Source organism: Neofelis nebulosa, chromosome 5 (genome assembly GCF_028018385.1).
Source record: "Neofelis nebulosa isolate mNeoNeb1 chromosome 5, mNeoNeb1.pri, whole genome shotgun sequence".
Lineage (NCBI taxonomy): Eukaryota > Metazoa > Chordata > Mammalia > Carnivora > Felidae > Neofelis > Neofelis nebulosa.
In genome coordinates, this window is record NC_080786.1 from 5,977,220 (window position 1) to 6,001,085 (window position 23,866).

Here is a 23,866-nt window from a genome sequence, read left to right on the forward strand (position 1 = left end):
AGGGATTTAGCTAAATCGTGAGAAACCGTTTCTGGATGAAAGACGGGAATTCCTGTCTCTGCTTGAGGTCTTTGAGGGTGCGGTGCGGCACCCTGTCTTGGGGGCTGAACTGGCCAGGCCACCAGAGCTGAGCTCCTCAGACCTTCCCTCCAGCAGACGGAACGCCGCCCGGCCTGTGCCAGGTCTCGGTGAGACTGAGCACCACCGGGGCAGCTCTCTCCAGAGCCGACTCGTCTGCTCCTGGAAGCAGAGGTGTGAGCTGCTAGCACTGCTCAGGAAGGAAGCAGTCTTGTCTTCCTTCTGATTGGCAGGCTGGGCTGTTCTGTAGCTTTGCTCCCCCTCAGATCCGCTGTGCTTCCGCAGGCTGGGAACATCTGCCCTGGAGGTTTAACATCGGAGCGGAGGGCAGGAGAGGCCCAGCTGGGCGCCCTGGCAGGAGGTGTGTGGGAGGCCCGGGCTTTTCCTCACTTGGGTCTGTGGATGGTCCAGGGCCAGGCACAGGGCATTTTCAACTTGGAAACATCCTCATCAAGAGTGGTATTTTCAACGAGCGACCTTTTTTGAGAGAAGACCAGCACCTGGTTCATGACCGCCGGTCCCTTTCAACCCTGCCCCCCCCAGTGCTTTCAGTCACTCGGGATTTAATGTGGATGCCTCCCACTTGCCATAGGGACGGGGCAAGTATTTTGGCCTGATTAGCTCACTTAGGTGTAAGAGGACCTAATGGTTCTGCCCAGGTCTAGTCTCTTCCCCGCCCCAACTTCCATGAGCCCTGCTGCCCTCTGCATTTCTTAGCCCCGTGGGCCCAGCTCCAGCAGCCATGGATTTGCACCCATGACCCTCGGTCTCTGCCAGCCTCGGTGAACCAGAGCCCTCATGACAGGAGCAGGAGAGCGGGGGAGCCGAGAGAGACCTCCTAAAACTTTCTCGCCCGTGATTTTCTCTCTCACATCCTCTGGAGGCGACCAGCACAGGGCCTTTATTTCCCAGGTAACAGAGTTTCCCTTGCCTGCGGAAAAGGATGTTGGGGACTGATGCTGTCTGGGATTCTTTGCCCTGCTCACATCTGAGGAGTGGCTCTTCCTTCCGTGCTTGACCGACTGGCGAAGCACGTGCCCCGTGGCACCGTCTTTTCCAGGCGGGACAGAGGCCGAGAGAGCGTGCGGGACCAGCGCCTGGCTGCTGGACACGTTTGACCCGTGCCGTAGTCGACGCGCCCACGCTTAGAGGCCGTGTTATAGGTAGTTGGGTGTCTGTGTGCCTGTCGCCTCCCACTAGCTAGTATGGATGTTTCCCCAGGACAGAGTCATTTCTTCATTTAACTGCTTTTAAGCTCTCGGTGCCTAGGCCGCGTCTGGCACATAGCTGGTGTGAGAAAGCAGTCCCGACCCCTACAATGACCACCATCACCGCATGTACACAGTGCGTGCAACTTTTATGTTGATACGCAACTGTTACGACTTTCTGAGGCCTGTGAGGCCTTACCTCTGTGGCAAGTGAACATGCCCCCCGTAAGGCAGTGGTCATTACAACTCCTGATCGTCCTGGGACGGCGCGTTTCTTCTCTTTGTGCCCTGTTGTCTTGGGCCTTGCCTCTGGGGAGTTCACATGTGCTTGAGGACTTCTTCCCAGGCCATGGGGAATGAAGACCTCTGCTTGGGGGAGGAGAGGTATCCAGGCACAGTCCCGTGGAGGGGAGTGAGGGCAGCCACATCCAGCAGCCGCTGCAGGTTACTCCGTCCTGTCCTCAGACCTGCAGTGCTGTGGAGCGTAAAGGCCAGGCTCTGTCCCCAGACTCAGCCTGAGCGGCCTGAGAGGAGTGCCCTGAGGTACGTGAAGCAGCAGCAAGGGCCAGCTGGTTTCCCAGAGTGAAGTCAGCTCTCAGGACAGGAACTGGACTGAGAACTCCCCATTGCTCCGTCCCGTGGAGAGATTCTCCCGCCTCTGCCCAGGCTAGAGGATCAGGGTGTTACCTTATTAAGGGAGCTAGCAGGCATCCTTGTATCTAGTGCCAGATAAGTCTTTACTAAATACGTTGCTACTCTTTTTCCTCGTAAAGGCAGCTCTGTTGAGTTATGGGTTAAATCAGCTTTTATGGGCACCTTATCCCTCTTTGTCACGCAGTGTTTATGGGATAGCGTTCCAGATCCCAGACAAGCGAGGCTGGTGAGCACAGCCTGCTCTCCAACCGGGGCCTTGCCACCTCCCGGCTTGGGGCGCTGAAGCATCTCTGCGGAAGGACCACCTCCAAGGCTGTAGTCCAGCCCAGGCTCAGAGCCCGCAGGCCTGCAGGGCTCTCCCGGCCTCCGGCCATCTGATGAGCCAGGGCCTCACTTCCATCACAGACAGTAAGGGGTGAGTTCATGAAACATCCTTACCACTTACGTGCTCTCCTGTAACATTACCGCAACCCAGTCTGAGGCAAGTGGGCCCCCCGCCAAGGGGGGCTGTAAGCAGCAAAGAGCCTAACCACATCTGCATCTCAGAAGAGACTGCTCTGAAAGGGGGGGGGGGGGGGGGGGAGAGTGCAGAGAGACCTGTCACCAGTCAGGATGTGGCACAGGTCCCGGGGAGGGAGGAGTGGTGGCGTGGGCCACGATGACAGCTGAGCAGCCGGGAGAGGAGCCTGGGCCTGGCAGCGGGCGGACCGTGGGGGATGCGGATGGAGAAGCTGAGCTCACTGTCTGTGTTGCTGGTGTTCTTGAAGTGATAGTGATGTAGGCAACTGGAGGAAGGAACCCTGAGCTCTTCTTCTGGGGCACCCTGAATGCTGTGAAGAATTCCAGGGGACTGCATCCCAACGGGTAGTTCAAGCGTGTTCTTAAAATATCTGATCTTGGCAGGATGGAACTCTGTGTAGGAAGAATCACACGGTACTTCGTATTCCGTGTTCGGTCCCCAAAGTGTGGGGTTTATTTTGAAATACGTGGTTTAAGCATTTTTTATCTTGAGAGGTTTCTTGGGGTCGTTTGTTAATATTTTTTCCCGTTTATAAAGGTTATATACCCTAGAAGATTCCTGGTTAAGGAACAAGTAGCTAAAAAGATTTCTTGTGAAGTCACGCTCTCATGGAAATTAAAAATGTACAGTTAACAACTGTAGACTGTCGACAGTGACATTTGATGTGCATATTTCCATCTGAATTATTAAACGCTTAGCTAGTTGATGCGAACAAGCCTTCCAGGTATTCCTTGCTTTTCTCTCTTGTTTTTTAAATGAAACAACACACTTACAAAGCAGTAGAAAATCCAGGCAACATTAAGTCACTTATTTAGGCTGTCAGGAAAACTACAACCGTAGGAAGGGAATGACACAAACATATGATTTGATGAAATTTCAAAACTAATCTGAAAACGTCTGTCCATATGCATGAGAGCTGATGCCTGTTTTCTTCAGATTGTCACAAGCACAGCCTCTCGTGTTTACCTTTCCCTTGTTAAAACGAAATGGGGGACTTTCTGTGTTTGAAAACTGGGAACAAGGACAGCTGGTCTCTTGCCATATGCTTCAAACTGGCCCAAGGTGAAATTTTCCTCGTCTGGACATTCTTACGGTAGGAATTGAGAGTTCATCGTGATTCGTGCTGAAGCTGTTTCCATTATTTGGCCTGAGGAGAGAGAAGGAGCGCTGTGTGTCCTGTTTATGTGATGAAAATAAATTTCTCTGGGCCGGCCATTTGCTCTTTTGAACCTTGTGGTTGCTGTCCCACGATTGGGAGGCTTGTTTATCCATGCGAAAAGGGAATGCGAAGGGGTTATGAAGTCCAGAGTTGATATTTGGGAGACTGAAAAGGATGGATGGCCCCGTGCCAACAACTTTTACTTTTTACTTGGAGACTCCCCGGTATCGTAGTTACCGGCCTTTCCAGCAACGGTCTACAAAAGGGCACCGTGAGGAATTATCCCGGTGGGTAATGCGTAAAATCTTCTGGGCTCATGTTGATCTTCCTGCCTCCACAATTGCAAAATAACGACAAAAGTAAATATTTGGGACCAGGTTTATTTTGGTCAGACGAGTTCCAGTCTGGTTTCTAAAATTAGGAATTCTGCGGGATGCACGTGGTTTGGGGCATCCTGCCAGAGAACTTTGTCTCAGGGATGTACAGTTCTCTGATTTGTTGTTGCTTGCTTGGAAATGTGCATCCAAACCTCCTCTCATGTCTGTCCATCTGTGCAGGCCCACCGCCGATGGTAGGAAGGCTCTACCCAGCTAATTTGGGTAGGCTCCCTCCCTCCTGTCCTCACCCCTGCTTAGAGGAGGATCTGAGCCTGCCGTCTGTCCTTCATACATTGCCAGACAGGCCTTCCAAGAGCACAGCTTTCCTCCTGTCACTGTCCCTCCTCAGAGCATTCACCTCCCCCCTCAAACACACACGCTGCCTTCGGGCTAAAGGCCCTCCCCACTGTAGTGCTATCTGGTGTGGGACATCCTCTGCCACCAGCCAAATTGGCCTCCTCGTTGCCCCTCAAACACACTGGCTACTTGCTTGCCCTTGTAACTTTCCGTTTCCCCCATATAAACGTCCCTCCATATCCCCTCTGTCCACCTTTCCGGGCCCAGCAGCAGCCCCATTCCCCCCAGGAAATTGTTCTGTCCAAGGGAAACCTTAGCCAACCGCTGTGGATACTTGCCTGCATCATCCGACGTTGTCGTGTTCCCTCAAGCCCAGGAGGTACTCAGGAGGCATTTCTGTGTAGCCCTCTCTTTGGGTGTCGGGCTCCCCCCCTCAGGAAGCTGTCCTATAAAAGCTGCCCTCCCACTGCTGGTTCCTCGGCTCGTCTTTCTCCTCCACGCAGACTCATTCAGCGCTTTGGAGGATGTAGTAAGGGCTGCTGTTATTCTGCACCTCTAACTGGGGCTGTGTTTGGGGTGGGAGGAAGGCCTCATTCACAGGGCCTTGCCTTCATCTGCCTTCTGGGGTAGAGTAGGAGTAAGCACGGCCAGCCTCGTGGACGTGCCTCCTGTGCTTCACAGAGCGCCCCACGCTTGGTTTAATGCTCTGCAGTTACTGTCTTGAAATTCTTACTTTTTTAACAACGGGCCCTGCATTTTCATTTTGCACTGGGTCCTGCAAAGTAAGTATCTGGTCCTGGGAGTAGGGCAGATGCTGACAGATAACATAAGGTTATGGAGACATTCTAGAAGGAATGCTGGGTGGGGTATGTGCGGAGGCCAGTGAAGGGTGGGTAGCAGAATGGGAGAAAGAGAAGTGAAAGAGATACATCAGTTGTGAGGGGCCTTCCTTGTAGGGGTGACGGTTCTCCAAAGCCATGGGTGGTGACTTCACAGGACCTGCCCTTGACTCTAAATAGATTTATTTAAGTTCTTTCTTTTAAGTCCCTCTCTTTCACCTCTTTCCTGCTTTGCTTTGATCCACAACACTTACCGCCATCTGACGTACTCTATACTTTACACGTTTATTTATTGTCTGTCTCTTCCCACTGGAACATAAGTAAGCTCAGTGAAGGCAGGGATGTTTGTGAGTTTTGTCCACATAGAACACTACCCGAAGGACAGGAGACGCTAACTAAGCATGTGCTGGTGAATTCACTGCCCTCTGGGGGCTGACAGTACTGTTAACTTGAGACCAGAAGGATGCCACCGAGGGGAGGTCTGTGAGGCCAGAGCAGGGTCACAGAGGAGACAGCAGGCTGGCTGACAGAAGGAAATTAAACAGTAACACAAGGTAAGTAGGGATAAAACTCGACGAGCCCAATTCAGCAGAGCAGCAGAGCAGCAGAGCGAGGAAGAGAGCTTCTCTGAAGCCGCGCCTGGGACCTGAGAGGAACGGCCGTGGTGGATGAGCTCACGGGTGTCCAGCCTGCGGAAGAAACACCATTATTTTCTTATTTCTGCCCCCGTCATGGACCCCATGTCAATGCCACCAGATAAGCTATTAGGGAATTAATTTTTGTTCTCATTGGTGAATAGAGACATAATTATTTAAGGTGATTTTTTTTCCCCCAGTTTTGAACCGGTATTTGGTATGATTGGATAGAGAGCAAGGCATAGGTATGGTTACACCTTAATTGCAGAACCAACGTAGAAGACTCTTCCGGGTGAGCTGGCTTGCTGCTTTGCTTAGTGATTCTAATTAAGTACACTGGGAGAAGTTTGATCCAACGATAGCAGTTTTCAGTGGAATTTTACCGATGAATTGTGACTTTTACCCACAAGAACGAGCATTCCACAAGCAAATGCAGTCATTATGTCGAGGATGCTTGCAATGCTACTGCCCGGCGACAGGGGTGATGAGCCAGAGTGAACGAGCCCCACCACCCGCTTGGGTCCCCTGTAGGCCAGAGGGGGTGAGGCAGATACCCCATGGTGTGTTAGTCGTAATGATGGCGGGTAGAAAAGCGCACATAGACTCTGCAGTCTGGCGGCCTGAATACAAACTGCAGTTCAGCCACATGGTGGTTGTGCCTACTTGAGCGAAGTCTAGGTGCCCCACTTCCTGGACTGCTAGAACGAGGGTGATGATGCCCGCGCGAGGTGGGGATTGCGCACGATCAGTTGTGGGAGCTGCTGGCACAGGGCAGGTGACGTTCCATCAGCGGTGGTCGTGGCTTCCTTCCGAAGCCACTCTTTTGGTTTAGTGTGATAAAAAAGCAAAACAACACATACAACCTGAAATCTACCCTCTAAATGAATTTTAAGCGTGGGACAGCATCGTTGACTGTATGCACGGGGTTGCACGTTAAATCTCCATAGAGCTGTTTCTTTTTTTTTTTTTATTTTTGGGACAGAGAGAGACAGAGCATGAACGGGGGAGGGGCAGAGAGAGAGGGAGACACAGAATCGGAAACAGGCTCCAGGCTCCGAGCCGTCAGCCCAGAGCCTGACGCGGGGCTCGAACTCACGGACCGCGAGATCGTGACCTGGCTGAAGTCGGACGCTTAACCGACTGCGCCACCCAGGCGCCCCTCCGTAGAGCTGTTTCATCTTGCATGATGAAACTCTGTGCCCATTGAACAGCAGTTCCTTCTTTCTCCTCCCCCAGCCCCTGTCAACCAACATTCTACTCTCTCCTTCAGTGAGTTTGACTACTTTAGGTAGCTCATAGAACTGGAATCGTATACCGTATTTTTTTTATGTCTAGCTTATTTCAGTTAGCATCGTGTCCTCAAGGTTCACCCATTTGTAGCACATGACAGTGTTTATTTTTTTTATGGTTGAATAATATTTGATTGTATGTATATACCACATTTTCTTTCTTCATCCATTGTTGGACATTCCAGTCGCTTCTGCCTCTTGGCAGTTGTTAATAGTGCTGCAGTGAACGTGGGAGAGCAGATATCTCTTTGAGACCCTGTTTTCAATTCATTTGGATAAGTACCCAGAAGTGGGATTGCTGAATCATATGCAGTGATCTTTCTAATATTAAAAATACGGGACTTTGGGGGGGGGGGTGCGCCTGGGTGGCTCAGTTGGTTGAGCTTCCGACTGTGGCTCAGGTCATGATCTCACGGTTTGTGAGTTCGAGCCCCACGTCAGGATCTGTGCTGACCGCTCAGAGCCTGGAGCCCGCTTCAGATTCTGTGTCTCCCTTTCTCTCTGCCCCTCCCCTGCTCACTTGCTCTCTCTCTCTCAAAAATAAATGAATGTTAAAAAAAATTTTTTTTTAAATATGAGATTTTTAATTTGGGGGGAAACTTCCATATTGTTTTCCACAGCAACTGCACCATTTTACATTTCCAGCAACAGTGCACAGGTGTTCCAGCTTCTCCACATCCTCACCAACACTTGGTCTTTTCTCTCTCTGTGTGTGTGTGTGTGTGTGTGTGTGTGTGTGTGTGTGTGTTTAAATAATGGTCATCCTTACAGGTATAAGATAATATTTCATGTGCTTTTGATTTGCATTTCCTTGATGATTAGTGATGTTGAGCATCCTTTCATTTGGCCATTGTATGTCTTTTTTTGGTTGTTGTTTATTTCTTTTTGAGAGTGAGACACAGCACAAGTAGGGGAGGGGCAGAGAGAGAGGGAGACACAGAATCCAAAGCAGGCTCCGGGCTCTGGGCTGTCAGCACAGAGCCCAATGCAGGGCGTGAACCCTTGAACTGAGAGATTGTGACCTGAGCTGAAGTTGGACGCTTAACTGAGAGCCACCGAGGCGCCCCCATTGTATGTCTTTTTTAAGAGAAATGTCTATTCAAGTCTTCTGCCCATTTTTAAATTCAGATTATTTGTTTTGTTTGTTTTGCTGTTGAGTCATAGGAGTTCCTTACATATTTTGGGTATTAACCCCTTACCAGATACATGGTTTGCAAATATTTTCTCCCGTTTTGTAAGTCTGTTGATGGTTTCCTTTGCTGTGCAGAAGCTTTCTAGTTTGATGTAGTCCCACTTGTCTGATTTTTGCTTTTGTTGCCTATACTTTTGGTGTCCTATCTAAAAAAAATCATTGCTAAGACCAACATTTTTCCCTGTTCTCTTCGATGAGTTTTATAATCTTAGGTCTTAAACTTAAATCTTTAATGTACTTTTGAGTTGATTTTGTACATGGTGTAATATAAGGGTCCAGTTATATTATTTTGCCTGTGGGTATACAGTTTTCAGAAATACCATTTGTTGAAGGGACTATACTTTCCTCAATGTGTAGACTTGACTCCATTGTTGAAGCCCCTTTGACTACGTATGTGTGAGTTTATTTCTGGGCTCTCTGTTTTGTTCCATGAGTCTCTGTATCTGTCTTAATGCCAGCACCATACTGTTGGATAGCTTTGTGATATATTTTCAAGTCAGGAAATGTGAGCCCTCCAGCTTTGTTCTTCTTTCTCAAGACTGTTTTAGCTATTTGAGGTTCCATATGAATTTTAGGATTGTTTAATTCTATTTCTGCCAGGAAAGAAAAAAGGCCATTGGGATTTTAAGAGATTACACTGAATCTGTAGATTGCCTTGGGTAGTGTGAACATTTTAATAACATTAAGTCTTCAATCCATGAACACCTGCTGTCTTAGCATTTATTTGTGTCTTCTATAATTTCTTCACATTTTTTTTAAGTAGGTTTCACACCCAACGTGGGGCGTGAACTCATGACCCTGAGATCAAGAGTCACACGCTCTACTGCCTGAGCCAGACAGGCGCCCCATGTTTGTATCTTCTACAATGTCTTTCACCACTTGTAGTTTTCAGTGTACAAGGCTCTCGTCCCCTTGATTAAGTTTAACCAAAAAAATGAAAAAACTTTTTTGATGCTATCGAAAGTGCAATTGTTTTCTTAATTTCCTTTTCATTGTTGGATTGTTTGTTGTAAGCAGGTGGAAACGCAACCGATTTGGGCACATTGATTTTGTATCCAGCAACTTTGCAGAATTCATTTATTCGTTCTAGTAGTTTTTTATGGGATCTTTAGAGTTTTCTGTATATAAGATCATGTCATCTGTGAACTGAGATGGTTTTGCTTCTTTCTTAACAACTTAGATGCCTTTTATCTCTTTTCCTTGTCTAATTGCTCGGACTTTCACTACCTTGTTTAATCAAAGTGGCAAGCGGGCACCCTGCCTTGTTGCTGATCCTAGAGGAAGAGCTTTCAGTTTTTCACTTTGAGTAGGATGTTAACTATGGGCTTTGGGCGGGGGGCGGGGGGAGGGGGAGGGGAAGAAACCATAGGAAATCACAGGAAAGATATGTTTAACTGTAGCATAATAACAACAGCAAAACTATGGGCTTTTAGTATATACCCTTTATTATATTGAGATTATTTTCCTTTAAGTTCTATTTTTTTAGTATTTTATTATGAGATGGTGTTGAATTTTGTCAAATGCCTTTTTTTGACAAAAAAACCCATCTTTTTGATGTTTTTGATGAAAAAAAAAAAAAACATCTGTTGATGTGATCTGTGTTTCACTCTGTTAATGGAGTGTATCACGTTGATGGATTTGTGTGTGTTGAATCATCCTTGCATCCCAGGGATAAATCCCACCTGGTCATGGGACATGACCCTTTTACTATACTGTTAAACTTGGTTTGCTAGTATTTTGTTAAGGATTTTTACATCTTTATCCATCAGGGATATTGGCCTGTGCTTTGCTTTTCTTGTAGGTCTTTGGCTTTGGTATCAGGATTGAAGATGCCCTCATAAAATGAGTGAAATGTTCTGACCTCTTTAATTATTGGGATGAGTTTGAAGGGAATTGGTATTAATTCTTTAAATGTTTGATCGGATTCTCCAGTGAAGCCATCTGACCCTGGGCTTTTCTGTGTTGGGAGATTTTGATTATTGATTCAGTTTCCTTATTCATTATTGAACTGTTCAGGTTTTCTGTTTCTTCATGATTCAGTCTTGGTAGATTATATGTTTCTAGAAATTTATCCATTTCTTCTAGGTTATCCAATTTGTTGGCATATAATGTTTCATAGTAGTCTCATAATCTTATTTTATTTCTGTGATATCAGTTGTTAATGCCTCCTCTTTCATTTCTTATTTTATTTGAGTTTTCTCTTTTTTTTTTGTTAATTAGTTTAGCTAAAGGTTTATCAGTTTTCTTGATCTATTCAAAAACCCAACTCTTAGTTTCATTGATTTTTTTTCTTTTGTTTTTCTAGTCTTTATTTTGTTTATTTCTGTTATAACTATTTTTTATTTCCTTCCTTCTGGTAACTTTGGGCTTGGTTTGCTCAACTTTGGGCTTGGTTTACTCTTGTTTTTCCAATTCCTTGAGGTATAAAGTTAGGGTGTTTATTTAATAACATTCTTCTTTTGTTTTTCAAGTTTATTTATTTATTTTGAGGGGGGGATGCAGGGCAGAGGGTGGGGGGGGCGGAGAGAGAGGATCCCAAGCATGCTCTGGGCTGTCAGCCGGAGCCTGACATGGAGCTTGAACTCATGAACCAGGAGATAGGACCTGAGCCAAAATCAAGAGTTGGACAGTTAACCAACTGAGCCACCCAAGTGCCCCATAATTCTTCTTGTTTAATGTAGTCATTTGCCACTCTAAACTTCCCTCTTCATACTGCTTTTTCTACATCCTGTTAAGTTTTGGTATGTTATGTTTTCATTTGTATTTGTCTCAGATAATTTGTGATTTCTTTTTTGACCCATTGGTCATTCAAGTGTGTGTTGTTTAATTTCCACATATTTGTGAATTTTCCAAATTTCCTTCTGTTGATTTCTTGTTTAATTCCATTGTGGTCAGACAAGTTATTTGGTACAATTTCAGTCTTCTTAAATTTGTTAAAACTTGTTTTGTGACCTAATGTGTGATCTGTCTTGGAGAATGTTCTTTGAGTACTTGAGAAGAATATGTATGGTGCTGCTGTTGGGTGCAGTGTTTTGTACATGTCTGTTAGGTCCATTTGGTCTCTTGTGTTATTCAGGTCTTCTGTTTGTCTTCTCTCTAGATGTTCTGTCCGTTATTGAAATTTTCTACTATTAAGGTGTCGCTGTCTGCTTTGCCCTTCGTTTCTGCCCATGCTTGCTTCGTATATTTGTGTACTCTGGTGTTAGGTACATATATATTTATAATTGTTGTATTTCTAGTGAATTGACCCTTTTACCAGTAATGTTCTTCTTTGTCTCTAAGTATAGCCACTCTCCTCTCTTTTGTTACCATCTGCATGGAATATCTTTTTCCACCCTGTCACTTTCAGCCTATGTGTGTTCTTAAATCTAAAGTGAGTCTCTTATAGACAGCAGGTAGTTGGATCTTATTTTTTTGTCCATTCAGCCACTGTGTGTCTTTTGGTTGGGGACTTTATTAACATGTACTGATAGGGAAGGTCTTACTATTGCATTTTGTTTTCTGTCTTGTAACTTGTGGTCACTCTTTTTTCTTTTTAGCTGTCTTGTGTGTCAATGACTTTTTTGTGGTGACATGTTTTTAATCCTTTCTCATTTTCTTTTGTGTCTCTTCTATAGGTATTTTCCTTATTTTACCATGGGAGTTGTATAAAGTATCTTATAGTTACAACAGTCTATTCCAAGCTGATAACCAAGGCCACTTTTAATCTTGGCACAATTTTAAGGAATAAGGTACAACAAATGGATTGTTTAAACTTTTTCGTCTTAACCTTCCTTTAATTACTTTAATGGAATTAACTAGAGTTAGTGGATGTATATTTCATGAGCCTAATGCAACCAAATCCCAATGGTATTTTTTTTTTTAGAACTTGATAAAGTGATTCTGACATTCATCTGGAAGCATAAAGGGTTAGACTATCCAAGAAATTTTTGAAAAAAATATAATAAACGGGGACCAGTACTGTTAACTATAAAATAGTGTATCTGCAGTAGCAAAGCTTTGTGTTACGGGCACAAGCAGAGGACTGGAGGGGAGCAGAGAGGGATGAAGACAATGCCCCACTCAGTGTATGAAGATGAATTGTTTAATAAATATTATTAGGATATTTACCTTTGGGGGGAAACTAGGTAGATTTCATATATCCTACTATGTACAGAATAAACTCCAAACAGATAAAATTTTTACTTCAAAGATACTTTAAACTGAAAAAAGAACTAGAAGGTTGGCGGGCCGGGGCGGGGGCGGGGCGGTGGCATGCCTAGATGGCTCATTCGGGTAAGTGTCTGACTCTTGATTTCGGCTCAGGTCATGATCTCACGGTTTGTGAGTTTGAGCCCTGCATTGAAATCTGTGCTGACAGCATGGAGCCTGCTTGAGATATTCATTCATTCATTCATTCATTCTCTCTCTCTCTCTCTCTCTCTCTCTCTCTCTCTGCCCCTACCTTGCTCGTGTGCTCTCTCTCTCAAAATAAATAAATAAACTTAATTAAAAAAAAACTAAAAGAAAATGTAAGTGAATAGTATATCATATTAGGGTGGGAAGAAAGCAGTTAAAAAATCATTTGATGGGGCACCTGGTTGGCTCAGTTGGGTGACCGACTTCTGCTCAGGTCATGATTTCACTGTCCCTGAGTCCGTGGGTTCGAGCCCCGCTTTGGGCTCTGTGCTGACAGCTCGGAGCCTGGAGCCTGCTGCGAGTTCTGTGTCTCCCTCTCTCTCTGCACCTCCCCACTCATGCTCGGTCTCTCTCTCAAAAATAAACAAACATTAAAAAAAAATCATTTGATTTGACTCCCTAACAACTTAAAACTTCTGCACATCTACAACCACCGTAAAAAACAAAAGGTCTAAAACAAACTGAGACTATTTCCAACGTACAGAACAGTCCCAAGGATTATGTCTCCAATTTGGGCAAAGGAACTCTTAACAATCAAAGAAAAAAGTGGAAAAATAGGCAAAAAATATATAAGCCCAGTTCTCAGAAGCGGTAGAAATGGTCAGAGGCGTAGGAGAGGTCACAGAACTCGGAGGTCGGAGGGCGATTGCGGAAATGCGCATGAAAGCGACATTGTTGCCATTTCTACCTTGCAGACAGGCAAAGGCTGTTTAAAGTCTCTGTGTTGGCACAGCCTCCGGGGGACACCCCACGGGTTGGGGGTGCACCGCGACGCCGCCTCTCTAGGCAGCAGATGGTCCGCAGGATCTAGAGGCTCAACATTTCTTCAAAGACTTTGGTCCCAGCGATTGCACTTCTAGGAATGTCTTCTAATAGGATAATCAGACACATAAAGTTATGTACACGTCCTCGCTGTAGTATCATTTTTCATGCTTCTTACTCATTATAATGCATGGTACATTACATAGAATTTCCACTTTAATAGGTGGTACAAAATTCAAAGGCTACTGAAAGGAAATGGAGTGAAAAAGCATTCTCCCTCCCTCCCAGTTCTGTCCTCCATTTCTCTCCCATGGAGCAACCAGTTGCTTATAACTCCTTCCAGAGGGACTTTTTGCGCAGGTAAGAATGTACACGTGATCGTGCTCTTTAGTTTGTTAATTTGTTTGACTTTGTATTTGAAGGTCTGTGGTAGCACACTATCTGTACCATATGTATGTTGCTTTTGTCATTTAATAAATCTCAGAATGTGTTCCATTAGTAGTAGGCAATATAGTACAGAAGTTAAAAAGCACGCATTAGTCGGGTTGGAACAAACACTACTGTTTACGAGGTAGGTCATCTTGGACAAGTTTCTTAGCTTCTGTGGGCCTTAGTTTCCTCATCTATAAAAGGAGTATAGGATTAGCTCTTACCCATAAGATTACCGAAGTGATTCGATGACTCACTATATAAAGTGCAGGAATAGCAACTGGCACATCTTACATAAGTCTTTGCTACCATCAGTGTGCATAGAGCTGCAGCCTTTTAACAGCTGTATAATACTCCACGCCAGGGATCTATTCCACTTTGTCCCATATTAGTGAACAACTAGATATTTCCTAACATTGCTGTTGCAAACAAATTGCAGCATTTGTTGTGACACTTCAAAAAATTTTTTTAAAGCTTATTCATTTTTTGAGAGACGGAGACAGAGCACAAGCGGGGGAGGGGCAGAGAGAGAGGGAGGCACAGAATCCAAAGCGGGCTCCAGGCTCCGAACTGTCAGCCCAGAGCCCGACGCGGGGCTCGAACTCACAAACCGCGAGATCGTGACCTGAGCCGAAGTCGGACGCTTAACGGACTGAGCCACCCAGGCACCCTTGTTATGATCCTTTTTTAAAGGAAACCGCATAAATGTCCAAAGTGAGTTTAATTATGGCACAGTATATAGGCATACATATGCAATATAGCCCATCAAAGTAAGGTTGTAGAAGGGTACCACATATGCAAAAATGTTCCCATGTATTTTTTAAGTAGAAACAAACATTTTTAATATTTATTCAATTGTTTTCCATTATTAACATGAAGTAGATTATAGAAACTGGAAAACAATAGAAAAGTATAAAGTTAATAAAATAATAATTGACCCAGCCCTATGATCCAGAAATTGCCATGCTTACCGAACGTATTGGTGAATTTTATTTAATCTCTCTCTGAAAATTTGCACCAATTATTTCCTAGGAAACAGAGGTTGCCACTTTGATTAAAAACATCTGGGAGCTGAGAGTTGGATTCCTCAGATAGGTTGGCGAGACGTGGGGGGCATAGGTGAAGCCGGCTTGGAGGAGGAGGCTTGCTGTGGACAGGAGGGCTTCCCAGGAAGCAGTGTTGCTTGAGCTGACCTCTCTCTGAAGAATCACAGGCGCTGCTCCTTTTTGGTAGCATCCCAGAAATGCTCATCGTTCTCTGTTTTGTCTCATACGTACACTCATTCAGTAAACATGTGTCACCACGGGCCCGTTCTGTACCAGCACATTTCTATGTCCGAGGGACTTGGGCACGAACAAGATGCATCGCAAGCTTGTGCGCCTGGAGCCCGTGTTCCAGATCTTGTCCAGAGACACCTGACAAGGCTGAAGACATAAGGAATGTACAGCACCAAGAGGTTTCACCTGCCAGTGACCATGAGCACTCTTCCACACTCTTCCCAGTGGCGTTTTTTGTGGCTGCAAGGTTTTCTGTCCAGCTGGTACGCATTAGTTTAATTAACCGTTCCCACTCTGCTGGGCGTTCGGATGGTTTGCGGAAGACTTCATGGTCTCCGACACATCGCTCGCCTGCTTTTCAAACGGATCGTTCCAGTCTCCAGCGTGACCTGCAACGTGTGAATGAAGGTGCCTCTGCCATCAAAATCTTCCCGCCATCGGCTGTGTTTTTGTGTTCGTCATTTCTGTTCATTGAATTAACAGGCACAAAACGGAGCTTCATCGTTTCAGCGTTCATTTATTTAATTACCGTTAAATTTTAACCTTTACTTCCTCTTAAGTGCATTTTCTGTTTGAGTCCTTTGTTCTGTTACTTCTTTTGGCTCTTGCTGTGAAAAGCGGACTCTGTACAGTGACGGCTGAGAGCTCCGATTCTGGACTCCCCCAGACCTGGTTTCTCTCCAGCCCTGTTACTTAGGAGCTGTGTGGCCTTGGGCCAGGGGTCTGGGAGGTGCTGAGGCGAGGAGGGCATTCCCAGCACAGGGGTACTCCTCGGAAGCTAAGTCACAGAGAGTTTGACTGCCTGGGTGCGTCCGAGGCACAGTGGACCCACTGTGTCTGGACTGACCTCATAGGGCTACCACAAGTATCCCTGGCTCACTGTGGAATTTTCTCAAGTGTGGCCTTTGGCGTGATGACAGGCAGCACAAGGCCTCATATCAGCTTTTTCTCCCTGGAAGTAAAACCCAAACCCAGAAGAGTACAGAGGAGCGAGGCAGGGAGGGCTAGTGGGAAGGCTGGAAGCTCTGTAGTCGGGCTGCTCTGGCTTTGAACCCCAGCACCCTCACCGCACAGTTGTAAGTACTCCGAGTCTCGGCTTCCTCGTCGGAAAACCGGGTGTCATCTCTGCACCGCACGCTGGGAAGGCCAGCCACGATTTATGTCAAGGGCCCCCGGCAAAGGAGGCGGCAGCTGATGAGGGCTGTTAGGAGCCAACAGGGAACAAGGGAGACATCCTACCATCATGGAAGGATGACATCGGGACTCCTCCTGCCCAGCCTTTAGTCACCAGCCCCTGCTCCTCCCCTGGATTCCTCACGGGTAGTGCCGCCCCCGCCCGTCGTGGGCTGTAGTGGGAAAAGAGCGATCAAAGGCACGTTTCTTCCAGAGGGCCGGGTGCAGTTCCCAGGGGAAATTTATCACTTGGAAATTGGAGAGGGACTGACTGGGTATCTCAGAAGGTGACCCTTTTGGTGACTAAGTCCTTTTTCTAGGAGAAAAGGATGTTTGGATGCTCAGTAGCCACATCTGCTTTTGAACTCTGTACGGTCTGTGCCCTGGCCTCTCCCCACCCCAACAGTCCTCCCCCCTTACCCTCCTATTATTCAAACAGAGGAAAGTTGTGTTTGTTGACCACTCTTTCAGGGTGGGAAAGGAATGTAATGTATGCATAGACTGCCCAGAATTTCCTGTTAGACACCCACTCCAAACCACGGCCCTGGGCTGCATTCCAGAGATTTGCAGCCCAGTCCTACAAGAGAAGAAAGGGTGCATTCATTTAAACGCCGGCGGCCGGCGAGAGGAACCCCCCCCCCCCCCCGCTCCCAACTCAAAAAAAGGTGTCTAGCTTGTTCCCTAGTAATACAGTTGTGAATCCAGCTGCGTGGGCTCTTCAGGGTGTGCTCTGACATCCCCACACGTGAAGAAGCGTTTTTTCCTTGGGAGACTCTGGTGTGCACTTTTGCACCCTTAACAGCACCGGTGTCCATGCTGATGCTTGGACATGTTTTCCATGTTCTGCTGTGAATACTTGGACGCTACAAACCTGCTGTGGAATCCTTTCTTGATTCTGCTCTTGCAACAAGAAAGAAGCTAGCATGGAGGGCAGGTGTTGGTGCTTTGACACATTAGCAGTAGATGTGGTGTATCAAGTCCGTTTTCTCCTAGAAACTCTGTGGTGCTGGGTCTTTGGCAGGGAGGCCGGCTTGGCACTGTGAGAGTTAAAGGCCAACCTTTGTTGTCTGTAGCTGCCAAGATGCAGTTCCTTGGCTTGGGGAGAAACCCGAATGACTTGGGATGGATTGATGGTAAGTAGCAAACACTTCGACCAACCAACGTTCCAGCTTCTCTGAGCTTCATCCTGAACTACTCTTTTGACTGTGTAGGGGTGTGTTTGGGGCAGTGGGAGTTTCAGGTCAGATGTGAGATAAGGACAGGTGGCTGGGGTGTTGACAAAGACAAGTTACGTGAAGCTCAGAGTTGGTGTAGACCCAGGAGGTTTTGGTCCTGAGACCAGGGATTCAGGAAAGAGCCAGGGCCTCCTCACGGCTGTAACCCAAACCAGGTCAGAACGCAAGAACGGTTTAAGGGCCCGGGTTATGTGGCATGGGCTGCTCCCACACTGATGGAGAAACACTGGCTGCTTGAGGGGCAACAGCTCAGTTTCTGGATGCAGGAGGGAACCAGTTAGGTCAGGAAGTATCAGCGGAGGGCTAGAAATGCCCGTCTTGGCCTGTACATACCAACTGGCTGTGGATTCACTTGCACCCTCCATGCGTTGGCATAAACACCGTTTGATAGCTCCTCGGACCCGTCCCCTTCATCCCACCAGGGGACCGAACCGCACTGTCTGCCTCGGTGGACGTTGCCCAGACATTTCATGTGTTTAATTATAACACTTTCTTTCTAACCGGATTTCATATAAGAGTTCCTAGAAAAGGCCTGAGTCCTAGGCCTTTATTTTAAGCTTCGCATGGGGAGCTGCTTTTTATTTGTTTAGTTTCTATGATTATTATTATTATTATTATTATACAAAGAAACTTTGGATAGGAAGTAAAGTTTTAAGGAGCTACGTCAAGTTCTAAGTTTAGAATTCACATAACCAAAACCAAAATGGTTCTGCCTACGTGTTTTTTCATAAAGCCAGGCTGTTTTTGTAAGGACTGTTGTCTGGATACACGCTAACTTCCGAATGTTCACAGGGAGACATTGCTCAGTACCTAAATCAATCAATCTCTTCTTGCTTGTATCTTAAGCTGCCGGTAGATCTTCTCTCTTGAGCACCACACGTGCTTTACAAACACGCGTGTTTTTGCTGCATCCACACAACAGCCCTGCAGACGTAGGAATGAAGTGGTGTAGCTTAGGTAGATGAAGTCACACTGGCTGACACGTGGCAGGGAGGGACTCAAACCCCAATAATCACTCCACAGCCCATTTTCTCTCCGTGTAATTTATTTTTTTTAATTTTAATTTTTTTATTTCTTATTTCCATGTAGCTTGTACTTAAAGTCAATTTTGGGGGCACCTGGGGGGCTCGGTTAAGCCTCGGCTTCGGCTCAGGTCAAGATCTCACGGTTCGTGGGTTCAAGCCCCGCGTGGGGCTCTGTGCTGACAGCTCAGAGCCTGGAGCCTGCTTCGGATTCTGTGTCTCCCTCTCTCTGCCCCTCCCCTGCTCATGCTCTCTCTCTCTCTCTCTCTCTTTTTCTCAAAACTTAACATTAAAGTCAATTTTTAAGTAAGAAATTTCCATTCTAGGCTCTTTACCCAAAACGGTCCACATCTCTGATTTGCAGATACGGTATCCTGGAAATCTTTGATATGGATTGATAGCCTGTATCAGTCCATTTAAAATTTAAGCTCGGTGGTTCCAGTCGCAGGGTCAAACCGTGACATTTGCGGTACAGATCTGCTCGTGCCACTCCCCATTTCCATAGAGCCAAATGCAGACTCATCGCATGGTTTAGAAGGCTGTCGTCAACCACGTCCGCACCCCCTCGCCACTGCTCTGACTTCTCAGATACCTCGTGCTGTCTCTCACATCAGGCCCTTTACCAATGGCTATCTCCCCACTTTTCTGCCCCCTCCAGCAATTTTATGAAACCGTCAGCCCAGCTCAGAAAGCATTTCTTCTAAGAAATCACTCCTACCCACCCTCCAGTTGGGACTGTGTGCCCTGTGCTGCCCGTCATAGCAAGACGCAAACTGTACCAGGATCTCTTGTTCGGTGTCTCTCGTGCTAGACGTGAGCCACGTGAGGTGGGGACGGTGCCTGTGTGGTTCACCAGTGTTTGCACACCACCTCGACAGGGAGCTTACGTTTCCAGGGATAACCTTTTCCATCGCAAATAACATAAACCCAGAAAAACAGGTAATTTATTCTCTTATATAACTCAGAATCCCGGGAAGGATCTGGTTTTAATGAAACCACGTCCCCAGATGGTGTTGTCAGAGATTCGTCCCACTCCGTGTCTCAGCTGCTTTTTCCTCCCTTTTGGCTCGTCCTCGGGTAGGTGCTTCTCACGTGGTGGCCAGAGCCACCAAAGGCTCCAGGTTTATGTCCTACCCATTTGGCAAGCCAGCAAAAAGAGAATATCCTTTCCAGTGGCTGTAGCGTGGATCCTGGGGCAGACTCTCCTTGGCCCACGTTGGGTCAGATGCCAGTCAATCACGTGGCTCGAATTGGCCGGGCCTTGGTAATGGATGGAAAGCAGCTTGGGGCGGGGGAAGGCCGTAGGATTTTTAGACCCGGCCAGTCAGCATCCTGAGCCCTTTCAGAACTAAGTGCCAAGGAGGGGTGAGGCTGAGCAGCTCCATTCATTTCCCCCACTGGCCTGGTTTTGAGAGCACCAGACAAGTCCAAGAGTGTTCAGGAAATTAGAGAGCCCCCAGCCTCCCAAAGCTTCCTGTAGGCCCTAGAACAAACCTTGCTTAGTGGGAAGAGGCCCGGCTCCTCCCTCAGTGTGGAAGCGAGGCCACTTTGGGCTGCTTCACCTCCTGGTGCAGAGAAGGGAAATCCTGAGCGAGCTGCCACTTTCCTTTCAGGGTGATGGCCTCCCCGGGGACTCACTCCTGCAGCTCTGTTTGTGGCTTCTACATGGTAAGCCATCTAAGGGTAGAAATTATGAGTAGCTCGCCATCTCCAGGTTTAGGATTTTTTTATCCTGTAAGTTAGTCTGTTAATTTGTTTGTTAGTTGGTTGTGGGGAAGACGTATATGACCCGAGGATGAAAATGGGATCTGGGGGCTGCGGGTGCTTTTTGCAAAGCTATGTACTGCCCTGCTTGGGCATCAGCTGCTCAGTGTCCCTGGGACATAAACAGATAGCGTGTTTACTTGCAGAGAAATGTGCCATTGGCCAGGGAAGAGACCGCTTTTCTTTTTCTTCCCCTAAGTAATTTGAGTGTGGCATAAAAACAAACACCGTGAGTTCATTGCAGTCTTTTCTCCCCCATTTGGCATGTTCCCTCCTTGATCTGACCTGATCGGTCAAGACTGTCTTCAGCATGGCACATGGACTTTGGAAACAGGCCCCCTTGGGTTCAGATCCTGGCACACGCGGTTACTAGTCGTATTTCTGCCGCGGGGAGATGGAGACCGAAGTGTTGATCTCCTTGGGTAGCTGTGCGGGTTACCTGAGATGAGAACTGAGAAGTGCTGGAATTCAGAGGGCTGGCCCTCAGTGAACAGTGGTCACTGTCCCTTCCCCACACTGCTGCTTGGAAGGCCTGTGTGCCTGGAGGTCCCCGTGGCCGGGCCTGGCCTACCATGGGGGGCCGGCCCAAGTAAGAAGACGGGGGTGCCCTATGACATGCACCCAGCCGTTCTCAAGGAAGATAAAACAGCCATCATTTCCAGGGGGTTATGGTTCTAAAGCTCATTATTAGCAAATCAGGACCTTAAACTCACACTTACTTGGCCACTCGCCCACGCCTGTCCATGCCTGTCGAGTTGCTGGCAAAGACAGTTTTTCAGTCTTTTCTCAGAATCTCCACGTGAATGCGTTTGGTTTTGCCGCTGGCAGAAGAGTACCCCGAGACTTTTAGCAGAAGTTTCGTGACCTCACGACGGGGAAGGTGGTGCACAAATCACTCAAGTACGGCAACAGGGGATCGTGCCAAAACTGCTTTTCGGGATAGATAAACTCCAACAGTTACCACGCGGACTCAGTGATTTCCTGCGTTGGTTCTTTCCCCATTAACCCTAAGCACGGGCCCTTTGTGGCCTCTGCCCAGAGTACGTTGACCCGCCCAGAGGTGGTTTGTGGTGGGACAGCCCTGGATGCATTCGCAGGCACTGCTCCTGCCCCTCCAGGTTGTCAGTCTCCTCCCCTGAGGTGTGTTTTTCGTTTTATTCTCATTTTTGCCTTTGATTTCTGACTCGCAGCAGCTTGTCTTGAGGCCCAGATAACAGAAGAGATAACCTCACTCCCTCCGGAGGGACAGGACGGGCCGGGGAGCGAGTCCATGGCACAGGGTCGCCCTGGGCTTCAGGAAGAGGGACTTTGCCCTGGCCAGCCCTGCCCCGGCCGAGCACGTGTTCTCTGTCCCACATCTGCTGTTTGCGTTTTAAGTGCAACGGAAGACTTCAGCCCTCCCGTCAGTTACTTGACAGACGGCAGAGTTTAAGAAAGGGTCTTCACGCCCTCACACATCTTATTTCTTCATGAGGTCAGGGTTGGAGTTAGGAGTGTCCAAGGACCTAGCTTCAAAGTGACTCTTTCTTGGCACCCTGCACAGAGTAACGCTGCTCGGAGAGTATCCAGTCTGACTTGTGCCTGAAAGGATCTTTGTTTTGCAGTAGTGCTTAGTCCTGGGTCGGGAGACTGTCTGCTGGGTTCAGGAATGCAGATGGGGCCTGACCCTGAGGCTGGGTCAGTTAATGAGCAAGCAACCCCCACCGGGCTGAGGTCAGAGGAGTTCTGTCGGCCCCCCCCACCCGGCAGGCTTGGACCTCCATCGACCAGCTGGCCCTCGAGGATTCGCATGTCGAATAACAATCCTTGAGCGTGACTTCCCGGGGCCCCTCATCTTCTTGTGCTGAGTAGGTCTCCCGGTATGGGGGCTCTGGGGGGCAACTGCGCGTCCGAGTTTTCGCGTTGCATTACGGCCACGAGCACGTGCTGCAGTCGGCCGCAGTGTGCTTTTCTCTTTCCAGCATCCCAGTGCAACGTCAGCTTGAAGAAACAGAGGCACCGTGGCATCCTCAGCTCCTTCTTCTGCTGCTTCCGTGATTATAATGTGGAGGCCCCACCAGCCAGCGGCCCCAGTGTGCTTCCGCCGCTGGTGGAGGAGAACGGTGGGCTTCAGAAGGTCAGTGCCGGAGGGGACCTGTGCACTCAGCAGAGCCCCAGGAGCTGCAGGTCTGTCCCGTCCCCCCCCCCCCCCCCCCCGGTGAATATCCTGAATAAGAGCCTGGGATAGCACGTGTGCAGCCACTCCCTGTACAGCCCTGAAATTTCCACAAAAGATCATGTGTTTTGTCAGACGATGGGTCAGTCGTTCCCATTTAGCAGACGGAAGAACACATTTGATGAGAGTTGGAAGAATCACTTCACATTTTGAGAACATTCTGTCTTGGGAAGTCGGCCGCGTGAGATGGGGAGTTCAAGAACCAGTAGTAGAGAGAGAAATGGGAAGACAAATGAAGAAACAGAGGCACGGGAAAGAACCAATACTGAGTGTGAATGGATTCAACTACCTTGTTTAATAACACACGTATTTATTACACATTCTTTTATATGCAGCAAATGAAAAATCCTAAGTCAGATTTTCACAGTACATAAAGAAAAACTAGACTCCGCCCACATGCTGCCTAGTGGATGTATCTGTCCTAAACAGAGCGACTCAGAACAGTTAAAAGGGTGAGCAGAAAGACATCAGGCAAGTAGAAGGGAAAAGAGAGCAGGGATTACAACGTTAATCTCAGTCGAATTAGACTTTCAGGTAAGAATCACTGCAGGAGGCGAAGAGGGATTATTCACTGTGAAGACAGTTGAGATTTTGACGACGCAAAACCCGTAAAACTTCATGTTCCAAATAATGTGAGCGAAGGACATGAGCAGGCATGTCACAAAATAGGAAACATAGGCCAGTAAACATGAAAAAATGTTCAGTATGGCTGTTAATCAAAGAAAAGCAAACCGAAGTCTTGAGATAGCCCTTTCCACTTACCGAATTATTGAGGCTATTTGTAAAAATATTTGGATTCGGAGGAGGGTAGTGACAAAGGGGTTAGACGATATAAATCAGTTATTTGTAGCCATGTTAATTGGTCACAACTTTCTGGAAGGAAATTCAGCAATATAATCTTAAAGCCTAGAAATTATTTATTGGCATAATTATGGATTATTGAACTACAACACACTATCCAGCACAGATCATAATGTTGCAAAATTGTAAGCAACCTAATGATCAACAATAGAAAATAGAAAACCCGTAGAATAAGCCTATACTCAAATAGTATGCAACTATTAAAAATTACCTCTCGTAGGGGCGCCTGGGTGGGTGGCTCAGTGGGTGAAGCATCCAACTTTTGATTTTGGCTCAGGTCATGATCCCAGGGTCATGGGATCGAGCCCAGTGTCAGGCCCTGCACTGAGTGTGGAGCCTGCTTATGATTCTCTCTCTCCCTCTGCCCCTCCCCCCCACTCATGCTTTCTCTCTCTCTGTCTCTAAAATAAATAAACAAATAGGGGATAAAAGACTTCAATGTAGCAGGTGAGTATAAGTATATATACATAGTCCTACATGCA

The 23,866-nt window shown here is 47.2% G+C and overlaps 1 protein-coding gene across 5 annotated transcripts in view; it reads left to right on the forward strand.

Moving 5' to 3' along the window:
* CTDSPL (CTD small phosphatase like) overlaps positions 1 to 23,866 on the forward strand; it is a 120,619-nt gene that overhangs the window by 61,762 nt on the left and 34,991 nt on the right. For all 5 annotated transcript variants that reach the window (XM_058729401.1, XM_058729398.1, XM_058729402.1 and 2 more), the window contains exon 2: positions 22,270 to 22,424. In XM_058729401.1, the coding sequence (XP_058585384.1) occupies positions 22,270 to 22,424 (155 nt within the window). The remainder of the gene's footprint in view (positions 1 to 22,269; positions 22,425 to 23,866) is intronic.